Source organism: Convolutriloba macropyga, chromosome 3, assembly GCF_964194025.1.
Source record: "Convolutriloba macropyga chromosome 3, txConMacr16.3, whole genome shotgun sequence".
In the NCBI taxonomy this organism is placed as follows: Eukaryota; Metazoa; Xenacoelomorpha; order Acoela; family Convolutidae; genus Convolutriloba; species Convolutriloba macropyga.
Window position 1 is genome coordinate 25,599,286 of NC_134470.1, and position 24,542 is coordinate 25,623,827.

The window sequence follows — 24,542 nt, forward strand, 5'->3', positions numbered from 1 at the left end:
ATTGAAACATATAAACATGTTGGTATATATTTGTTATTGATTTAAAAGGCAGTTGTGACTGAGAGATTTTATACAAAATTGGTCATAGTTCATCAGTCATTGTTCATCAGTTATATTTATCTGTCGTTTGTAGTAGTTACTTCTCTGTTTTTATTTATATTTCATCAGCTTTCACATTTGGAAACTATGGCAACTGTTTTGGGACGATAATTTTTTCTTTCTGATACAAAATTTGAAGCAGTTAAAAGACATTTAAGCTTTTTTCAATCTATAGACCCCGGATAATAGTGACACTAAAATTGCGGATAAAAAAACGCGGATGATAGACAAATTAAAATTGGGGATAATAAAGACGCTGATAATAGATACATAAACGTTTTGGATAACAAAGACGCGAATAATATAGGCTTTTCAGTTGCGGACAATAGCAACCCGGATAAAAGTGACAAAGACTCTAGAAACTGCGGAAAAATTAAACGTTCAAATCGTGGAAAGTAGTTACCTTAGCGCGGATAATAGCGACGCAAGTTCTCGCACCTGAATGACAGAAATCTCTCCGGCTTTCTCTTGTGTCTCTAAATTCCGCAACCGGACATCATTGGTAAATATTCCCAATATTGAGTAAACTTTTAATGGTCTGCCTCACTGTCACTGTTGTCCGCGAAAACCCAAAGCGCCTCCTCTTAAAACAAAGGGGCGTAGACAATGTTCACGTTAGCGAGCAATTGTGCTAGCAAAAAATGCAGGTTTGGCGACGTAAGTATGAATTTTCTCAACTTTCAGCTCATTCAGTTTACTGCCTCCACCTTCGCCCATTGTGATTTGAGTTTTTTTATAATGCTTAAAAAGATATCATATGAAATATGAATTGACTGTAAACTTGGTTATCATAATATTGGTCATCAACGCTTACAGGATAATGAATAACACATCAGCAATCCGTATAATTTTTCAAATCATTCAATGGGGCTCTTTGCAATCTGTGAATACGTAACGGCACTTATTGTCCAGAAAAGCTCCTTTGTGCCCCATTTTGGTAGATAACAGAAATTATTGGTTGAAGTAATTAAATTATGTTTTCCTGGGCAAATTTCCTGGATTGCCCCATCAAATGAAGATCTCCCCATTTCATCAACAAAAAAATTCAATAATGAAAAAAATCCAATTTGACTACAGCCCGAATCGTCTATCCGAGCGCAGCGAAGAGTAATGAGATCAAGTACAAACTGGAGTTTTTTGAGGCCTATAAGTTTGAATTGCCACCCTCCAACACCATAGCAAAACCCACGAATTGCTGGAACTGAAACTGCCAGATCTAGTCGACCTAAAGATATAAAAAAATATTAAGCGACCGAAAATGAATTTTTTTAAAAATCGCATAACATGTCAGTTCAATTGAACGTCTTGCGAAATGTCTTCAAGAATTTCCCAAAGGTTTCAAAAGCCAGGGGAATGAAGTAGATACCAACGTTGCTAAATTTTGGGCGCATTGCTCGTTGTTATCCTGCTTTATTAATTCGACCCACTTGTGGGGGGAGGAAATATATACTCATATGTTTTGTTTTTCGTTCAGACAAATTTGGCCGAGCGATAAATTCGTGGTAGAGAGGAATTTCAAGTGGTGCCATTAGAAAACTCCTCCAGCGTAGAACATGGAAATATTTATTTCATTTATTTCATTAGAACATTTATTTCAAATTTTTTTGAAAACATTTTTGTTACGCCTAATTTTTGATCTCTTTGTCTTCAACAAGAAACAGATTCCTTTTTCTGACAGAACTCACCAATTTTCTGTTGCTTGGGCAATGTTTTTGTTGTTTTTAATGTTTTGATAGATCTCTATAGAGCTTAGAAAAAATTTTTGATAAGAATTTTGATACTGGTTTCCAACAAATACTTTGTACCTAGAAAACCAAGTTTAAAATAAACAGGACCAAAGCAAACAATTTTATTAAATGCCACAGTTCAAACTTTTTGGTGATTTTTAATGTATTATAGTTATAATGGTTTCAACAAAGAGGCTTCGATAAAATGTTTGTGAAAATTTATTTTGACTTCTGTCCGTGTTTGCTTTTTTGTCGTCCTTTGATTTGGTCTCAATAATAACAAGCAAAACTGGATATCTGATCAATTGCAAATTGATCTGTTTTTGTTTTAAGTTGAAGCTTATGGTTTGTTTGAATTTTTGAAATCATTTCTTTAAAAAAGTTAGTGAATATTCGATCTTTTCGCCATTATAATTTTTCTTTCAATTTTGTAGCTTGGACTCTGTAACGACAGGTCGCATCTTCTTTCTAGTAAACCATGGTCTAACATTTAAAAAAGTTTTCATTTAAACTATTGTTTTTTTTTACTTTCGTACTGCGCATTTCCATATGAAAAAGGTGATTTTGGATATTTGCTCATTCTGAGCTTTGTGTCTCCTTTCCACATTCTCACACTAATGGGATCGCCCAATTGGCGTTCAAAAATGCCAACTTAACGGTGTTTTGTATTTTCCATGGATAGCCTGTGTTTTCAATTTGACTACAGCCCGAATCGTCTATCCGAGCGCAGCGAAGAGTAATGAGATCAAGTACAAACTGGAGTTTTTTGAGGCCTATATGTTTGAATTGCCATCTTCCAACACAATAGCAAAACCCACGAATTGCTAGAACTGAAACTGCCAGATCTAGTCAACCTAAAGATATAAAAAAATTTTAAGCGACCGAAAATGAATTTTTTTAAAAATCGCATAACATGTCAGTTCAATTGAACGTCTTGCGAAATGTCTACAAGAATTTCCCAAAAGTTTCAAAAGCCAGGGGAATGAAGTAGATACCAACGTTGCTAAATTTTGGGCGCATTGCTCGTTGTTATCCTGTTTTATTAATTCGACCCACTTGTGGGGGGAGGAACTATATACTCATATGGTTTGTTTTTCGTTCAGACAAATTTGGCCGAGCGATAAATTCGTGGTAGAGAGGAATTTTAAGTGGTGCCATTAGAAAACTCCTCCAGCGTAGAACATGGAAATAAAAAGATATTTTGAGTTTCGTTTTTTACAGAGAGTTATCGAAGTTTAAGCTTTTGAGAAAAGTAGAGTGAACTCCTTTGTTTTTATTCATAGTTTCCATAATTTTTTGACCAAATTTTTTTGTCAATTTTGGTAAAACTTGTGAAAAATATTTGAAAAACAATATTATTGGTATTCTTAAGGATAAAGAAGGCTCGCCAATTTGTTTTATCCGTGTTTTTTTGGTACGCATTTCTGCTAAAATTTCAAAATTTTGCAACTGATGCCACAATCTTTGAAAAATCCAAAAAAGTAACTGTACATTTGCTTTCTTTACGAGTTTTCTCGAACTTAATTTTAGCCGGTTTTTTCAAAAAAATATACGTAAAAATGTACAAAATGCATGATTTGATTGCGGTTTATTGAAATATTTCATATGCTAATTGATCTATTTTGCTAAATATGGAAAAATCAATTGTTGTTGTTGGGCGTTGAGAAAAATTGGGGGCAGGTTTGAATTCATCTTGGATTCTTTCAATCAATAATTACTGGGATTATAAAAGGGCGCGGAGTTTTTCAAAAACTTTTTTTGCAGTTTTGTTTTTTATGTTGACTACTGACAATTATTTCAAATTACGGCTCAATCAATCAAAGATTCTATTTACATTGACTTATGGCCAAATGAAGTTAAAGTGTTTCTTCAGGGAAAAGTTCATAGATTTTATAGCTATGACGATGTGTTTTCGTAAACTTTAAAAGATTCATTTCGTTTGGTTTCATTTGTCATTCTTTCTGCAGACATTTCACTCCATTTTAATTAGGAATTCTTTATTAAATAAAAATTTCAATTGTGCTCCTAAAGAGCTGCAGGTGAGACTCCGCAAGGCCTTCAGTTGTTATCTAATGCCTCTTATTTCTTTGATTGAATTTGTTTTAAAAGAATATTAGTTAAGTTTTGGAATCTGTCATGTTTTAATCATTTATCAGTCCAAATCTACATCAGACCGAATTTATGAAGGGCAAGACTTATTCCAAGTGGAGGAAAAAACTAGTCTTTATAGTGGTTCTAAGTTCAAGTAATGCTTTTTTTTGGCTTTCTTACTATGAAGTTTCAAAAAACTTTGTGAAATTTTGCATAACTTTCTGTATTTGAGGTAGTTTTTTATTCTTTTTTCGACTAGTTATATTAAGTATAACTCCAAATGTTAATAAAAAAAGAACATCATAAACTTTTCCGATAACTTCCTTAACAGTTTTAACGACTGCAAAGCTGATCTCTCAGAAAACTTATTGGATTTGTGACTTTGCCTGTAATTTTGGTTCTTTTCGTTTTCGTACGGCATATTCATGCTAATCAAAATCCCTAATTGCCTCTAAAAATGTTTGCATGAGGCTATTTACTGATTTCGGATAAGAGATAAAAGTTTTAAAGACGGTCAATATTTAGAAAAAAAAACAATTTTGTACCTCCGAGTTTTGGTTGTTTTTTAATTTTTTTCCCGAACTTATCACATTAATTTTACTGGCAAATGAAGAATACGCAGAAGAAACTCTATAAAGAATTCAGTGAATAGCCTATAGTTTTAACGGCTGCGCATCCTTGCTCTCCCAAATTTCAATAAGTTTTTGTTTTTGCCACTAAATTCTTTTTTTTGTTAGGCATATTGATGACAACCAAAAACGTTGGCTGCTGTCACGATTCTTCAAATGAATTTATTTTTCAATTTAAATATTTAGCTAACGATTTAAAAAACTTTGGATTATTTTTTTGAAGAAAAAATTTTTGTTACGCCTAATTTTTGATCTCTTTGTCTTCAACAAGAAACAGATTCCTTTTTCTGACAGAACTCACCAGTTTTCTGTTGCTTGGGCAATGTTTTTGTTGTTTTTAATGTTTTGATAGATCTCTATAGAGCTTAGAAAAAATTTTTGATAAGAATTTTGATACTGGTTTCCAACAAATACTTTTTACCTAGAAAACCAAGTTTAAAATAAACAGGACCAAAGCAAACAATTTTATTAAATGCCACAGTTCAAACTTTTTGGTGATTTTTAATGTATTATAGTTATAATGGTTTCAACAAAGAGGCTTCGATAAAATGTTTGTGAAAATTTATTTTGACTTGTGTCCGTGTTTGCTTTTTTGTCGTCCTTTGATTTGGTCTCAATAATAACAAGCAAAACTGGATATCTGATCAATTGCAAATTGATCTGTTTTTGTTATAAGTTGAAGCTTATGGTTTGTTTGAATTTTTGAAATCATTTCTTTAAAAAAGTTAGTGAATATTCGATCTTTTCGCCATTATAATTTTTCTTTCAATTTTGTAGCTTGGACTCTGTAACGACAGGTCGCATCTTCTTTCTAGTAAACCATGGTCTAACATTTAAAAAAGTTTTCATTTAAACTATTGTTTTTTTTACTTTCGTACTGCGCATTTCCATATTAAAAAGGTGATTTTGGATATTTGCTCATTCTGAGCTTTTTGTCTCCTTTCCACATTCTCACACTAATGGGATCGCCCAATTGGCGTTCAAAAATGCCAACTGAACGGTGTTTAGTATTCTCCATGGATAGCCTGTGTTTTCAACTGTTGCTGCACCGACTTCTTGTTAAATTCAATTGTTTCTTGGTTTCGTTTTTTTTGTAATTTTTTGCAGGCGTGTGACATATTGAGGATAACTACAAGTCACAATGGATTAACTCGAAGTCGTTTCAATCTGTTTGAATTTGGTGTTTTTCAAAACAGAAAAGCGTATTTTTGAACTTTGTCTAAGAGGTCTTGCGAAGAGCCAACATGCGCGACAGCAACTTGCTGAACTTATGCTTTTATTATAAAATTTTTTTGATTGCCACGCATGCTGGATCGCATTAGGCATCAGGGTTCCTAGTATCTATTTCAAAGTAGTCTCCGGGAATTATCAAAGTCAGCGGAAAATGTTTAAGTACATCTTTTAAGCTATTACTAGTTTTTGCCGAAAAAAATGTGAATTAATCTTTGTGTTTGTCAACTATTGCAGGCAAATTTTGCATCCATTGTGAAATTATATTTTGCTTTCTTGATTTCAACTTCAATATCTTTTTTTAATTAATTTTTGGTATGATCTTTGTTGGGGGATTCAAAAAAGTCTTCTCATTACCCTCTACAATGTTCTGAGGTTACAAAAACTTTTCACCTACTGAGCTTTTGTGAAGGGGCATTAGGGAAACACATTCATTTTTTCTAGTGGTACTAGTAGAATTTCTGGCAAAGGTGGTCTTGAAGTTACTAGCTAGCGTGTCAGTATTGAAAATAGTGTACGAATTACACAATGAACCATTGAATTTCATCAAACAGTTTAAAACTATAATTGAGAGCACTAGTTTAAAACCATTTAAATATAAAAACTGCGCACACTTAATTTGAATTGAAACTTCAAAATGACAGATCTATCCAGTGCAACTGCAGATCTATCCATTTGAAACTGCAAATTTCAAAATGACAGATCTATCCAGTGTCACATTCCTCCACAGAGCTTCTTACATGCAATGTCAGAATTCAAAACTGTCGGCATTATCAAACTTGCAAAGTGCTTGTTCCGAGCAAGGTTCCGAGCAAGGTTACGTCTGCCAAAGTCTCTTCGAAATTCCGTTAAACAATTCAAACGGCTAACGCCGTTCTCTTTTTTTCTCAAACAAGCAAATTCAAATTATAACCAGGTGGTTTAAAAATACTTGCAACAAAAACATAAATTTAAAATCATTTAAGTATAAATTTAAAAACATGAATTTTGTTTTAAAATCACATGCATAAAATTCTTCGGATTGTTTTCTTCCTAAAATGAAATAACTCTTAAAAGCCTGAGCAATGTCAGATTTTCGGTCAGTGACTTCACCAGAGTCATGTAGCCTGTACTGAAATAATTACTGAGCGCTTTGAGTCACACTAAACTAAAATTGTTCAGTTCGAAAAAGTAGGGCGATCTTTGTGCATATAGACAAATCGCCACAAGATTCCGGGAAGGAATCCAATGGTGGGCCGTCTACCCGGTGTAATTTTGGTCACTTCATAGCCATTCCTCTTGTACAACTTGATAGCTGCAACCTGTGCATATGTTGTCAGCAACACAATTCGAGTCTCCCCTCGACTCCACGCAAATTCCTCGGCTTTATCCAGTAACTTTTGAGCAATACCAGTACCTACAGAAAGAATCAAATCTTGTATTTGGGTTTCTTTTATTGATATCTCACAAAATTCCAATTTTTTCATAATTCAAATTTACAGCAATATTCAAGATCAAGTGATGTTTCGATGCTTTGAGTTTTTCAAGGCGAACTGGAGTTTTATTTTTTTGATAATTTTGTGCTCATTTGGCAAATTCTACAGACATACAGATAAAATTGGAAAAAACAACAAACTAGAAGGAACTTAATACTGCGCTACATTTTTTCAAGCGTGCCCGCAAAACGCTGATAAAAATTCTGCCAAAATCTTCTAACAGGTTTCAAATGATTTCAATTACTTGGTGGAATGACTGGACAATTGTTAAGCCGAACTGAACCAACTTAAGTCAGTGACAAGTTGATAAAAATTAACAGAAAATGATATGATCAAATTTTGCTAAACGTAAGGTGCGTAATTTCATGCTGCTAATCGGTTAATTAGTTATTTTGAGTTACGATAGAGATTTCTGTTCTATTTGAGTTGAGCGTTCTAAAACAAAAGTGTTGGAGAGGAGTTTGAGTGATATATATTAAGCAAAAAAAATGCTGAACAAGAGCATATCGAACGGTCATTATGTTTCAATTACTTAAAACGAAGTTCTGTGCATGCATCAGGCCAAAGTCCAATTATCTGATCAGAAAGAGTAAAAATAAACAAGAGAGCAAACCTAAATTTTGAAAGTGAAATTGTTGTTATGAAGAGAATTAGAAATTATATTAGAAAAGATTAAATTAAATTTTACCAGTGACAAACGCGTCAAATCAATTTTGAGAGAGCAAATATACCGAATGTGAAAATTTTTTTCTGGCATAAAACTTCAAGGTTTCTCTCGCATTGGTACAATTTTCGAGCCAACCTCAACACCCATCCCTGAGTTATTAACACCAGCAGTAGTGTGATTTGAAGGTTATTGGATATTATGAATGGCGGTTTAAATGCGAAATGAGATCATACAACAATTGCAAGAAAACATATATTTGGAACAAGGCATTGGACGACTACTGGAAAGTTGTAGAATGTGAAATTGGATTTTTTGCTGACAATAGGCAATTTTTGCACAAAGGTAGTAAGCACCTATACTCTTTTTTCGAAAATTTGACGTCAGATTGACCTGAAATTTGAAAAGTAGACAAATTTTGGTGCGGGAATCTGAAGAGCCAATTTTTAGTGCAAACCAAACACCACGGAACCACAGCACGCCAGTGCTATGGGACGTAAAGCTTGAATTGATAGTGGAGTATTGGTAGAAGCCTTTTTGACGGTTAAGGTAACTGTTGTGTGTTTTCTAAATGTGCCATTGCATCAAATGGTTTCAAAATGAGACCAACAATAACACAGTACCTCTTGGTTTTCGGGTTTAATTTAGTTTACGTACTAACGCATGGTTTTTCAGAGGAATTGATAACCTTGTTGGAATTGGTAGCATTGATGTGAAAAAGGTCGATAACCTGTTGGCCTAGCCGAAATTCAGACAACAGATCAATTGCACGCAGACCCATCATCCATAAAATTTAGATCATTTTTTTAGTGAAATTTTTATTCTGTTCGATTTTTGTCAAAAAAAAACAATTTCGCTCATATATTTTTTAGAGTTTTAGGGGAGTGCTCTGTTAAGGAGGGATTCGTTTAAGATCTACTATGGCGACTCTTGATTTGTTTTGTACTTCGATTCCCCTCAATTATTTGAAAATCGTCATACGTTTTGTAAGTTAAATAGTCTCCAACGATTTATTCAATATATCACGTCTATTGAAATCTTATAGGAAGTGAACTATATATTAGAAGCTCATAAAACTTTTATGACATGCGTTTTTGAATGAATGAATGAATTAATGAATGAATGAAGAGATTGACTGGAAAAACAAGGTGGATACTTTTTGAGACATAAATTTTGAGGCATATGAAATAAGTCAGCCTGTTTAAAATTAGGTGACACAAAGGAGCACTGTAACAAACAAAATTGAAATTTGAAGATATTTAATCTACTTGGAATCCTTCAGGAGTTTTTCGACATCGCCAATAAGTCTCTTTTTAAATTGAGACAATAAAACTATTTGATCATTTTACCCAGGAGTCTTCTAATTTTCTGGTGACCTTTCTACAAATTCCCCTCAATTATTTTTAAAATCTTTCACGTAGAATTTGTACGGAGAAAGCATAAAAATCTCACGCAGAAATTTTACCAGTCTTTTGTAGTGTAGCACACTGAGATCAACATAACTGCGAAAAATTCGTTTCGTTGAAATAGTAATTTACATTTCAGAAAAATTCCTATGCTTTGAAGACCTTGAGCTGTGAAGTGCAACAGAACGGGATCAACTTAATTGAGTTATGAACAGCAACCATCTGCTATGAAACTCAACCAACTCAATCTACGAATTTTTTAAAAAAAATTATGTGCTTCAAATTCTTTCTATTCTAATGTTGTAGCTCCGGTGAAGGGCATCTAAATCAAATAAATGGGTTGGTGTCCATTAAATTTCCACTGAAAAATATTCCCAATAAGCTGACAAGTAATAGGGTGAATTGTTTATATCGTCTCTCACTTCTTGTGATAAGAGTGGTTGAATAATTCATTAATAAAATACCAATTTGGCGCACATTTTTTACTAAAAAATCAGCACCAGAAGGAAAAATGAGATGGGTAGTGAAGTAATTTTCTCCGCCCGTTCTTCTTGTCAATTTTGCTCTACGAGGAGTGGCGAAAAGCAAGTAGTCGAATAAAACACAGTCGAGTAAAACAACTGTTTCAAATGCAACGAAAGTTGCATGTAAACCGATCAACACGGTTGTTATCACCCTCACAAAATGACTAAATTCCTATGGGTTTTATGGAATAGCTGATAGCTATTTGTTGACAATAATAACCGTTTGTTAACGTTCCTTGGCTGCTTCTACTCCTTATATTAATGAAATCAAATTCTGTTAGTAATGTTTTGCAGTAATTGTTCAGTTTTTATTCATACCATTTATTTTCGATTTTTTTTGCACCCCAATACTAAAATACGCGCCATTGAAACTTAAATTAAAATGAGTTATTGCGTCATATGCAACTGGTAGTTTAGGAGAAATGAAAATGGTATAGGTATACAAAGTATACTTTTTGCAAATATTAATTTGTAATTCTCTTTCCGGATCTAATCTTTTTCAACCCGCCCTAGCTTAATGGATGTATTATGCTCACGCCCTCAGGTGCACGTGATAATTTTTATATAGTAGCGTGTTGTATAATGACTCTTAAATTGTAAGTGGTGGCCATAAAAAACCGGTGAGCGGGGGGGCAGAAGGGTCCCTTTTTTATATTATGGCTATTCGATGAATATTAGGCTCTACAAAAATGCCATGTTTTCAGATCGGCTGTAAATGTTTTAATAATTATGTCCAGAAATCTCGTTAGAAGAAAAAAAAACTTGAGTTTTTGTGTAAATTGGCCCCACATTTGTTTGGAATATATTAATATCAAGTACCACGGGAACGGTCGTACGCGGGGTATAAATTTTCCGATCCCTCTTGAGGGGAGAGGAACTATAAACTCAAATGGGTTTTTTTGTTTAGTCAATTTTGGCCGATCGATATATTCATCGTAGAGAGTTGAAACTGGTATCATTAGAAAGCTTGTCCAGCGTAGAAACTGGAATTAAAAAGACTTTTTTGATTTTCGCTTTTGACAGGGAGATATCGAGGTTTAAAGTTTCGAGAAAATAGAGTGAATTCCGTTGATTTCATTCACCTTTTTTCGGAATTTTTGACTAAAATTTCGCCAATTTTGATAAAATTTTTCACGAAAAGGTTATTGATTTTAGGTTTAAAGACAAAATATATTGTCGGCTATTTTCATTGAAATTTTTTTGTCACAAATTCCGGCTAAATATTTCACAAAATTCAGACTTTTTCATCAAAAACAGCACGAAAGAAGTTTCTTTAGTCCACTCTGATTAAATTTGCTGGAAGTGCACACCTAAACACCACTAACAGAATCTTTTTAGACTGAAAAGGGGCGAATTTCACTTCAACTTCCGTTGAGAGTGCTCTGTCAATAAAACTTTGCATTTTTTGCTAACTTTATTCGTCGATTATCAAAAACGCAGCATTTATTTTTGATTCGGCTATTTTCGGTTATATATTGTCGGCTATTTTCATTGAAAATTTTTTTTGTTGGCTATTTTTTGTCGGCTATTTTCTTTGAAATTTCTTTTGTCACAAAAATTCCGGCTAAATATTTTACAAAATTCAGACTTTTTCATCAAAAACAGCACGAAATAAGCTTCTTTAGTCCACTCTGATTAAATTTGCAGGAAGTGCACGCCCAAACACCACTAACCGATTCTTTTTAGACAGAAAAGGGGCGAATTTCACTTCAATTTCCGTTGAGAGTGCTCTGTCAATAAAAGTTTGCCTTGTTTTTTGCTAACTTTATTCGTTGATTATCAAAAACGCAGCATTTATTTTTGATTCTTTAACTAACAAAATATCTAAATCAATGACACTTCAGAAACTAAATATCCTAATGGACAATCAGCATCAGCAATACTAGTTCAGTACCAATCTTGGACCGTTACAATCCAAAAAAAAATTCGGATTGTCGTCAGTCGGTTTTTTAAAAAAAAATCGATCTTTTTTATTTTAATTAAATAACAGAACATTTCAAATCAAAGCTCACTAGTGATAGGTCCTATTGGCTTCCTATTCAGCTCGAAATTAATTTATCTAGTTGATTGCTTGAAAGCTCAAGGTCGTTTTGACTTTTAAGGTATTTGATTTTTAAATAAAAATGGCTTATTGAACTTTGCCTCCATTTTTCTCTTAGTTTGGTCAACTTGTAGCTTATTTTCAGCAATCAAAATGTGCTCATTCTTTCTGCTGAATTAAAATTTAGTTTTATTGCAGTTTTACGCCTTAAGTTATGGTTTTCTGGCTTTGATAATTACTAGATTTCTCAATTTTTATTTATTTGCCCATTTTTCATGTTTTCTAATTTTGTCAAATTATCAAGTTATTGTCAGTTCATATATCACATTTTTTTGTTCAATATAACTGAACACATCAATACACATCAACACATTAAATATCATCAATGTACAATATTGATGATATTTAAATCCTTAAAGATAAAGATTGTGGTTCTTTACCGCTTCGACAGTACTTTCTCGAAGAATTTATATGAATTTTTAAATTTTGTCTTTATCTGTCGTTTTTACTTTGTCTTTTTAGTCATATTTTATTTCCTGTACATTGACCCGGTTTGATTGGCTTTCTTTGAAAGAGTAGATGAGCCGATGTTCCGATATTAGAAGATAGATAATGGCTTTCATGGCTTTGAAAACAATTGTTTTGCAAAATTAAAAAAAAAAACATTTCAACTTCGCAATTTTGTTCCTTTTATTGTCTGTTTGTTACCTGGTCTCGTTAATTAAAGGTTAAAGATGACATTAGTTTTGTCAAAGGAAGGTGTCAAAACGGATTTTTGTCACAATATCTAATGTTTTTAAAAAAATTGGTATGACTACTGGCTTCGACACTGGTTTTTCATTAAAAAAAGTAAATTAATTTCTGATTTTTATCACATTTGACGTTCTTTCGGTAGACCTAAGACTTGTTCTGGATAATTGCAGGTCTCGAGGGCTTCCTATGGAAGAACAAACGAACCTATTCAATTTTTCGATTTTGTAATTAATGGCTTTCATGTCTTTGGAAATAAATTTTTTAAAAACAAGTATTACATAGTCTTGTTTTTTTCTATTACATAGTCTTGTTTTTGGTCTAATTGTTACCCACTTTCATTAATGAGAGGTCACAAAATACATTTAAGGGAAGGTGTCAGAGAGGATTGGTGTCAAAAAAACTAATGTTTTAAGAGAATTCGTTATGACTTTACTGGCTTCCACACGGGTTTTTGACAAAAAAAATGAATCTTTGATTTTTGTCATATTTGACGTCCTTTTTGTAGACGTAAGACATATCCCAGATAATTGCAGCATTCAAGGGCTTCATTGGGAGGAATGGACGAACTTATACAATTTTTTCATTTTGTAATTAATGGCTTTTATGTCTTTGGAAATAAATTTTTTTCGAAAAAAAACAAGTATTACACAATTTTGCAGTTTTTTTCTTTTTTGTCTAATATTGCTGATTTTCTCTAATGAGCGGCCACATAATACATTATCGGTGTTTGACGATGGTGCAATCGAACATATTTTGGGGGCCAAAGTATGGCTTTACGGCTTCTAAAGCATTTTCTGGCAAGTTTCAATTGATTTTTAGTTTGTTGTCTATTTGTTCTTCTTGTTGTAACTGCATAAAAAATTGAATACCAAGAGTTCTTAATTCCCTTCTATGGAAGCATTGGTAATTGTAAACCTATGGGATATTTTAGTTGATTCCTAATGGTTTTCATTACTTTGAATTTAATTGTTCTTTTTTAAAATTAAGCGAATTTTCTAACTTTTAAGTTTCTGTTCTTTTTTGTCTAATTGTTACCAAGCTTTATTATGAACTGGTGAATAACCATTTTTTTCTGGTGAATTACAAGTTATTTTGTTTATTTTCAGTTTTATCTGACGCTATTTTGACTTTGTTTTTTTTAATACTGAATTTTTTTTTTAATACGGACATAAATTTTTTGATGTATTAATATTTGTTGTTGTTGTTTGATTTTGCCATTCGTCTTCGCTCGTTTTTTTAATGTCGGCATATCTCATCAATCTAATGCATCCTTTTAAACTCCACTGAGTTATTTGCTTTGGAGGCTATCTTTTCGTTCATAGACCAGTGTTTTTTTGAAAAATACTTGAATTCTTTGTGTTTTTCCATCTGTTCCTCATTTGGTGGACAATTATGCCAGAATTGTGGATGAGCGGGGTCGGAACCTTATGCCATTACCGAGCCGCTTTGTTTTTCTTTTAGAATTAAGCGTCGCTAACCGAAAGTTAATTGAGCACATAAAGTGACAATATTTTAGGGCCAATCAGATCCATTCTAAATTCTATATTAAGATACGTCTATTTGTTGACACATCCCTAGTACTATGGTATCGGTTCGCCTAACGAGTGAAAACCTAAATGGTGCAAGATCGCTATATGTTTATTTTTCACATTGATGAATTCAGTATCACCAATAGTTTGATAAAACACTCGCTCAAAAGGGTATACAATGGAGTCCAAATTTTATTACCTCTAGCTCGCCTGGTAACTCTCATTCGCCGTAGCTCTATTGTTGCATCATCAGGAGATTCTTTGCTCATGGCCACACATCCAATGATATTGTTGTCGTCATCAGCACAAACAAATAGCTCATTGTAATCTGTCAAAAAGGGACATTATTCTGGTTCAGATGTTCATTGAGAGAAGATTGCTTAAAGTTTACAATTAGAAGAATTTTTTATAATTAAAAAATATTTCCTCAGCACTATACAACTCTAAGAAAATTTCAAATGCATAAGGATACCAGATTTCCTATATTGCGGAACTGCAATTTCCTTGTGCGGTGTTTTTTAACATCTGGAATGGCCAATTTTTATCAATACGTTTACACCGCTAAGACCAACAAGTTAATTTAACAATGAAAATGCACTTTGCTCTCCGTTCAAAAAACACTGGAGTCAAAGATATACGCAAAAAAAGTTACTGTAAAACTTTGCCATCAACTGGAGGCGATCTCATTAAGGATTCATTGGTTACTTTAGTTTGGCTTAAAAACACACCTGTACGTATATATGTTGAAAGACAAAGAAGAAACTATGCAAAAGAAGCAACATTTTGAATTGAGTGAAAAACAAAACTCTATTGAGAAAACGCTGGACTTTTTCGATCCCATTGATTCATTCCGGAGCTTGGTTATCTGCTCCCTCAATAATTTTACTCGAACAACATCTCGCACCTATTGAATTGACAGCAAATACAAAAAACAAATTTGGTGTCCAGATTTAACTAGAGGAGAGAATTGTCCTTCAGCGGAACAAGAATTCATGACATTCATTGTAATCATTAAGTTGCTTGCTGTCATCAACATTGATGCCCAGTGGATTATTTGCCATATGTGCACTATTTACCATCTGTGCCCGATACTGATTCGACATGGTTAAGAAAAGTCATGCAAGTATTCAGCCATAACAACATCAGAAATCGTGAAGAACAGTCAATTTAACAATAACTAGAAACTGGAAACTGATTAATTTATACTAAACCAATGTAATCCTTTATTAATTCAATAATCAAATAAATCTCACAAAGTTCCTAAGGCGGCCAACGTAACATTCTGGCGCCCAACGAAAGAATGGACAGCTAAAATTTCCTTCTCGAGAATTTTTTTTCTCGTGATCAGGGTAGAGAAGGAAATTTTAGACAAAGACCCATCCCAACCAACCCAACCCGAGGCAACCCATCATCGCCCAACCCAACAGAGAGTTTATATCTGGGACTACCTTGATTACCTTATTCTTATTTCCTTTGACTCTGGTGATTCGCCAGTAATTTCCCCAGCGTTGTTTTTTTCTCGCACCTGGAGAATTTTTTCCGGACGTGTTAACAATTTGCAATAAATTTCAGCCATTTGTTTTATTGCTCCGATACCGCCATTAAAATTTTATTTCGCTATTGGCAAAACCAACGTTTCCTACCGTGTGTTTTGGCATAAACCTCGGTTTGTGTCCGGATTTTACTGTGGTTATTTGGTAGATTTTGAGTTTATCATTCTGGTATTGGTATTTGATGGTATCCGGTAAGGTTCGGTAGGCTTGGTAAGGTTCGGTAAGTATTGGTAAGGTTCGGTAAGGCTTGGTAAAGTTCGGTAGATATTGGTAAGGTTCGGTAAGGCTTGGTAAAGTTCGGTAGAGATTGGTAAGGTTCGGTAAGGCTTGGTAAGGTTCGGTAAGGCTTCGTAAGGTTCGGTAAGGCTTGGTAAGGTTCGGTAAGGCTTGGTAAGGTTTGATCAGACTCGGTAAGGATTGGTAAGGTTCGGTAAGGCTTGGTAAGGTTCGGTAAGGCTTGGTAAGGTTCGGTAAGGCTTGGTAAGTTTCGGTAAGGCTTGGTAAGGTTTGATCAGGTTCGGTAAGGTTTGGTAAGGTTCGGTAGTTTTGGTAAAGTACCGTATCAACGTTTTGGCAGGGTTTAGTACACTTTGGTAGGTAATTGTTAACCGGTAGTTAAATAAACAGGTTGTGGCCTTGAGATTTGGTTAACAATGCTACTAAAAGTGGCTAAATTAAATTCAAAGCTCTAGACCCACTCAACAAAACAGAGTTAATGGTTCTTACTCGAACCGGAAAATCAACAAGAGTTAAACGTCAGGTAAATTCTACGAGTTCACAAACGCCAGCAATGGGTGAAAACGAAGAATCCTCTGTTGATCCTCATTTGAAACACATTAAAAACCAAAAGCTAATGTTTGAAAGCGAAATTGAATCCTGCATCGAATTTGTTGTTTCAGGAATTGATTCCGGGGAGGACACGGAAACTCTAGAAGAAACATTGAGCGAAATTAAAGAGCTGCAAGAGAAACTCGACAACTCCGTTCAAAAGCTTTTGGACATCTCACCATCAGAAGACGCAGATACGCTCTGTTTTCAACTTAGCAAACTAAAATTCAAGATTCGAAAAACAACCGCTGCCCTCCGCAAACACAAAAAAGAAACTCAAAGCGCAGAATTAAGCAATGTTTCATCAGGCAACTTAAGGGTAACGTTTGATAGTAGCAGCAGTAACCAAACCATTCTTAACACTAACAGGACCTCTACAAGTTTCTCAGCATCCGCAGGGAACGAAGTGTCAGGTCAATGTTTTTCGTCGGACTCTGCAGCGCCCGCTAGCTCAGTTCAATCCAATTCCATTTCGCCGCCGGCTAATATGGAATCCAATATTGGTTTCTCAACGGCTACTTAATCTGGAAATCCTGTTCACAGTGCCTTGTCTTCGGAACCGTTTCTTGCTAATTCAACCAGTAGTTCAGTCAACCAGGACACATCATTTCATGTTTCGAACAGCAATCCATCATGGAGATTCCTTTCCAATCAACAATTCTCAGATCCGTCGGCGTCCGCTACACTTGGCTCTGCTTCATATCAGAACCCCATCTCCATGTCCACTTGTTTCCAGAAATCTGTACCCAAGTTGCAGGCAAAAAAATTTGATGGCAACCCACTCGACTGGATGAAGTGGTTCAGCATTTTTCAAGCTACAATAGATCGATGGCCTATGTCATTATCAGAAAAGATGATACATCTTCAATCGCTATTAACTGGAGAGGCAAAGAATTTAATAGACGGATACGGCTGCAACGGTATTCTGTATGTCCCAGCGTTGAATCGTCTTGAGGAACACTTCGAAACCCAAACCGGATAGTAAATGCCTTTCTTGATAAACTCTCGCAGTTCAAACCACCTAAATTGACTGTCCCTGAAATTTATACCCAATTTTCAGCCTTTCTCTTGACCCTAGTGGATACATTTCAACAACTTGGATTCAATCACGACATCCATTCTTCTACAAATCTCAATCAGGCATTAAATAAACTTCCGACACCAGTCCGCCTGGACTGGAACAAGTATGCCCTCGAAAAGTTTTTACTCCAGCCGTCTCTTAAAGACCTTTCTGATTGGTTATCAATCTACGCAAAGGCTTGTAGAGATTTGCCAGCGCCAATTTCCATAACACGACCCAGCCATGCAAGACCAAACTTTGCCCATAAACCATGGATTCAGAAAACTCAAAGTCCCTTGCCCTCATCTACGAGAACGACAAGCAATGGTCAACAAGTTGGCTCCTTTTCAGACGTTAACAAACAAGGCCCCTCCAGAACTGTTGTTTGCCCCAGTAATGAGACCTGTCAATATCTCTACAAATGTTCTCATTTCCAAACCCTCTCTCCTTTCGATCGGAGAGAACATGTCAAAAACTTAAAACTTTGCTTCAACTGCTTTGGCAGTCATCATGTTGAACATTGCAATCAAAAAATGTTTGTCGAACTGGCAATTGTGGCCGAAAGCATCATACTCTGCTACATGAGAGCTTTAGAGACAATAATCAGAGAGTGAAGCCGCCATCGGGCGTTAAATCCGTTCAATTACATGGAACAGGACAAGTAGCCCTTGTTCCGGTTGAACTTTCCAATTGTGTAAAAACTCTTGATACTTATGCGTATCTAGACAACGGAAGTTGTCAAAGCTTGCTGCTTACATCTGCAGCATCAGAATTGGAGATTGACATGAACACAGTCGCTAAAATGCCTATCAGTGGCTACCATACAACTAGAAAAATAGACTGTTCTCAAGTTTCTGTCCAAATCAAGCCATACAGATCTCAGAATAGCTCAGTAGTTTCAATCGATGTGCTAGCAGTACCAGATCTCAATATGACACCAGTTAAAACCAGTGAGCTGAACAAACTTTGTAGTAAGTTTGATCACCTTAAACACATCACGTTTCCAAATGTCAAACAAAATCAAGTGTGTATAATCATTGAAATTGATAACCTTGAACTAATCCACTACAAAGAGATAGTTAAAGGCCCGAAAAACACACCTTGGGCTGTCAAGACACCATTAGGTTGGACTTGTGCCAGAAAGACCAACATAATTGCAGATGAGCAAAATCCAGTTCTCAAAACCCAAATTTGTTCCCGTGGCCAATTGGACAACGAACTTTTCACTAAAGTTCAGGATTGGATGAAGATCGAAAATTATGGCATTGCATCCAAGAAAAAAGCAATGTCCAAGAACGATGAAAAGGCTTTGGAAATTTTACAATCCACAACCAGATTCAAGGATGGTCATTACGAAGTTGGTCTCTTGTGGAAAGAGAACGCAAAATTGCCGAATAACAGACGGCTCGCTGAGAAACAGTTGAAGCAGCTAAAAGCAAAGCTTTCCACAAAGCCAGTATTAAGAGAAAAATATGAAGAGACTTTGCAAAAGGACTTGCAAAACGGATATGTTGTAAAAATTGATCTTTGTACCGACAACACAAAGTCAGTTTCTTATCTACCTCTTCATCCGGTCTCAAACGAAAATGAGCCCGGAAAAATTCGACGGGTGACTAACGCGTCCAGCATCTTTCAAGGCCAATCTCTCAACTCAAATCTGTTGAAAGGCCCGGACTTGCTCAGCAATCTTGTTGGGATTATTTTGCGTTTCAGATAAAGTCATATCACAATATCCGCTGACATTGAGCAAATGTTTATGCAAGTCAAAATTGCTCCTTCAGACCGTTCATATCTTCGTTTTTTGTGGGATCACAACGGCAAAATAGAAGAATATGAATACACTAGCCACATATTTGGTGCCACGTCATCACCTTGCATTGCATCGTACGCTCTACGTCGCTCTGCAATAGATAATCAGAAACATTTTTCTGAGGTTTCCCATATTGTTGAACGCAATATCTACATGGACGATTTGTATATTTCCACTGACGACGTTGAAAAAGTTGTAAACATAATGAGCAGCACTAAAGCTTGCCTGTCTCTTGGGGGTTTTAACCTCACCAAGTGGAGTTCTAATTCGGCTGCTTTTTTGCAACAAGTCAGAAGGGATCAACTTTTAAACACAAACGAAGCTTCACCTCAAATTCAAAAGGTCCTCGGATTACCGTGGAATGCAAAAACAGACAATTATGTAATCGAGAAGAAACTTTTCAAGAAGTTTCCCTTGGATAACACTATGGTAACCCAAAGAAAACTTCTGCGGTTTGTCGCATCCATTTTTGACCCCCTAGGTTTTATAGCACCGCTCACCATCCGAGTTCGTAAAAGTCTACAGGCCGCCTGGAATCATGGACCAAAATGGGACAAACCATTGGACCTCAATGAATTTGCAGATCTAACTCAGCTGCAAAACGAACTACGGGAATTCCGCGAAATTTCAATACCTCGCTGTTTATTCATTAACACAGCAATAAAGGAAACAGCTCTCCATACATTCTCAGACGCGTCGGAGTATGCACTCTCAGCAGTTTCGTATCTTAGGATTGAATACGTTGATGAAACCGTTCAAGTGAAATTCATCATGGGAAAAGCCCGCGTAGCTCCAATCAAAAGAATGACAATTCCAAATCTCGAGTTGCAAGCCGCCGTCTACGCAGCTCTGCTCGCACAATTCGTGACAGAAGAGCACGACATTCACATTAAAGAAAAAGTTTTCTGGTCCGATAGTACCACAGTTCTTTATTGGCTCAGAACCCCAGAGATACGTCATCGCATATTTGTTGCTAACAGGTTGGCGAAGATACTTGATGTATCAACAGCACATGAATGGAATTACATCACCTCAGCTGACAATCCAGCCGATGATGGCTCAAGAGGCTATGAAGTTAAACAGATGAACTGCAGTTCTCGATGGCTCAACGGTCCTTCCTTTCTACAGTTATCAAAAAGTGACTGGCCAAGTCAGGACATCTTGAAAGCACGAAATTCAAACGTTCTCATCGTTCATGCGTTGCAAACCGATCTGCACTCAGCAATTCAATGTCCCATCGACATTGCAAGCTTCAGCAATTGGAATCGTCTTGTTAGAGTTGCAGCATACTGCTTCTTCTTCCTCGATCGCTTGAAAAAACAGAGCAGTAGCTTATCGCTCGCACATCACACACTGGCTTACAAGTACCTCATCGGCGTTGCTCAAAGTCAGAATTTTGGAAGTGAGATTTTGTCTTTACAAAAACGCAAGGAGATACTTTCGTCGAGCCCTCTAAAGACACTCTGTCCTTTTGTTAACGAAAAAAATGAACTCCGCGCCAAAGGTCGGCTGTCTAAGGCAATGGTCTTAGAAACTGCTCGCCATCCGTTAATTTTAGACGGGGTTAACCCAATTGTTAAGCTCCTCATCAAAAACACTCACGTGGTGAATAGTCACTCTGGTGTTGAACAAACACGTTCCTTTTTAATGGAATACTATTGGATTCTGAAATGCCGAGCTGTCGTTAGACAAACAATACGTCAGTGCATTCCCTGCCGAAGAATGGCTCAAAAAATTAGTCAACCTCAGATGTCAGATCTGCCCAGTGAACGTTTACCGCTACAAAATCACTTTGCGTTTGCCACAACAGGCCTGGACTTCATAGGTCCTTTTCCTATAAAACAGTGTGGTAAATTTGCTACCCGTTATATCCTTCTATTTTCATGCTTAGTTGTAAGAGCCGTTCACTTGGAAGTTTCTGAAAGTCTTTCTACAGATTCTACAATGAGTTGCATCCGCAGATTCATTAGCCGCCGCGCAAAACCAAAAATAATTTATTCTGACAACGGAAAATCTTTTGTCGGCTCTTGTTCCGAATTGAGAAAAGGAATAGAAGCTCTCAGATCCTCTCGAGAATTTGCATCTAAGCTCCACATCTTAGACGTAGATATCAATTGGAAATTTAACCCCCTCTGGCTCCGCATTTTGGCGGCAGCTGGGAAAGATTAGTTCAAGTTTTCAAACTCTCCCTCTACAAAGTTATTGGCTCAAGAACGCTAACAGACGAAACGCTGTCGACATTCACTTGTGAAATTGAGTCCAACATGAATTCGCGACCATTGACGAATGTTTCTAGCGATATAAACGATCCACTCCCTTTAACGCCAAATCATTTCCTTTTGGGTAGACCTCAATCAATCTCCCTTCAGGAGTCTTCTCTCAAAGCAAAGTAGCAGTTACTAAATCTTGGAAAACATCACAAATTCTAGCCCAACATTTTTGGAACCGATTTATTAGAGAGTATCTCCCTAACCAGCAGAAACACTCTAAATGGCATTAAGTAAATCAGAATTTAAAAGTTCACGACTTAGTCTGGATTTTGGAAGATTTCACACCTCGTGGTCTCTGGCCTCTAGCAAAGGTAGTTGAAGTGTATCCAGGCTCGGATAAAGTAGTTCGGTCAGTCAAAATAAAGACTGCATACGGTGAAAAGATCCGCCCCGTTCTCAAGCTAAGTAAAATTTCTGAAGAGTAAATTACATTCACATTCAACGGACAAATTCACATCATTTTAGCACTCAGCTTCCATAAATTCCTCCTGCAGAAATCTACACTATCGTTAATGTGAAGTCACATCACTTACTTGTCGATCAACATACGATTTAAAAAGTCCAGTACGTCACTCTTGAGGTCCGTCACTCTTGAGTGGTTATAGTTAGGTACAGGTAGGTACAGTCCGCAACAGGTAGGAATCTCGGTTTTTTTGCGATGTGTAGAAAGTTGCTACACCGCAGCAAACTCCGCTTTAGCTTTTTCCGCTTGTGTCGCAATTTTCGGGTATTACAATTTTTTGCCTTTACCCTTCCGTTAGTTAGAAACGCCAATTTTGAAAATTATATGCTTTGTTATCTCTTGTAACCATCTTTTTCTCCCCTCAGTTCTTTTACCGGAAATATTTATTGGCTACAAAGTTTTTACCTAACAAAGCATCGTCTTTACGGAAGCCGACTATTTTTTGCAACCCTGCAAATGGGGCCGGCGATGTCATCAACATTGATGCCCAGTGGATTATTTGCCATATGTGCACTATTTACCATCTGTGCCCGATACTGATTGGACATGGTTAAGAAAAGTCATGCAAGTATTCAGCCATAACAACATCAGAAATCGTGAAGAACAGTCAATTTAACAAAAACTAGAAACTGGAAACTGATTAATTTATACTAAACCAATGTAATCCTTTATTAATTCAATAATCAAATAAATCTCACAAAGTTCCTAAGGCGGCCAACGTAACACTTGCCATTATAAAGGAGACGCAAAACGGCATGACAAAATTCAAGACTGCATTTTCTCTGCTTAATCAGTGAACTTATCTCCAGTGGTTGAGAAGAAGAACTGGATACCAAAAAAAAGTTCGCAGCCAGGAGACGTTTTTGTTGTTCTTTTTGGAGAACTGGTAAACTAGCTGCTATCAACGTGAATATTTTCTTATGATTGAAAAAAGCTCAACGTCAAATGCTGCGTTGAACGATGGTAACACGATGATTAGGCACAAAAGTTGTAAAATGGGGACATCATTTGTCATTTTTAATGCGCAAGTCTTACATGGTTTTTTTAACGTCAAAGAAAACACGAAAAAATTGTACTTTTAGCTGACACCAGAAGATACATGTCTGGGAGCCTTTCTGTTTAATTTACCAGATGTTAGCAGGATTACGAACACTGTAGCGCATCAACCCCGATGAGGCGGGACGAGTTTTGGCACGTTAGAGAATGAAGCTATTTAGGCTCAAAAGATATTTCAGAGAATAAGAATTAATTTTAGAAGATTAAAAAGAGAAGACAATTGTGAAGATTTTAGCAAAAATCAGTCGTATATATAGTCTAAAAGATAAATATAATCTTTACAGTGTAAATTTGTTAAAAAGTTAATGTATCAAAAATCAGGCGATTTTGGGGCGTATGAGTGGGCGTCATCTCATTATTACATGCAAAATTTACTTCACTTGAGATGGTTCACAAAGTTGCATTTCCTATTCAATATTAGTAGATAAATATAAATATTTGACAAACATACAGATCTAAACTGATTTACATTCATTTTCTAAATTGTGAGCTGCAGTTGTTATAAATCTGATAAGTTTGTTTTCTTTCTGAGTTTATCAACATAAGTTAATTTTCTAAGCTCTGAGATATTTTCTAAGTTCTTTTCTGTGCTCCAATAAACCCACTCAAATTGTTGCCGCTAGGTAAGAATCTGGACTCGACCAATAGTTGTTCTCGATGTTGTTCTATTCTCTGCTGTGGCAAAGATTTTGTCAGAAGATCTGCTGCCATTTCTTCTGTTGGCGTGTAGATCAATTTGATTGAGTTGTCATCAACTCGTTCTCGGATGAAATGGTATTTCGTGTCGATGTGCTTTGATCGTTTGTGAAGCACTGGGTTAGTTGCAAGCTTTTTGCAACTCTGGTTGTCCTCTCCAATGGTTGTGGGCTCAAATTGTTCGTACCCCAGTTCTCTGAGAAGACCACGCAAGAAGATGGCTTCTTGCACCGCGGCAGCTAAACCCTTGTATTCTGCGTCACACGATGAGAGTGACACTGTCGGTTGCTTCTTGACTTGCCAAATGACAGATCCCCCACTGTTTCCCAGGTTGAAATGGTATCCTGTTGTTGATCGTCTATCATTCACGTCTCCACTCCAGTCTGCATCCGCCAACTAGAGTGCTGTCGCTGGTTGATGGGAAAAAGAGTCTAAGAGATTTAGTATGTTGTAGGTATCTCAACACGCGCTTCCCAGCATTGAAATGCTCAACAGTTGGGTCATTCATGAAGCGTGATAAGACATTTGTGATCCACATGATATCTGGTCTAGTTTGCTCAGCTAGGTAAAGTAGTGAACCTACTAGACTTCTAAACTCATGTGAATCAACTCTTACTGAATCTTCCTGAGCTACTTCA

At 36.0% G+C, this 24,542-nt stretch overlaps 1 protein-coding gene across 1 annotated transcript; it reads right to left on the reverse strand.

Annotated features, from left to right (window-relative positions):
• Nucleotides 1–6,680: 6,680 nt before the first annotated feature.
• On the reverse strand, nt 6,681–14,501 carry LOC142336958 (putative N-acetyltransferase 14). Its single transcript, XM_075385954.1, has 2 exons — nt 14,368–14,501; nt 6,681–7,172 (listed from the first exon to the last, which is right to left on the reverse strand). Exons 1-2 carry the CDS (start codon nt 14,435–14,437, stop codon nt 6,934–6,936), a joined length of 309 nt encoding a protein of 102 aa, XP_075242069.1. The 5' UTR covers nt 14,438–14,501; the 3' UTR covers nt 6,681–6,933.
• Nucleotides 14,502–24,542: the final 10,041 nt, after the last annotated feature.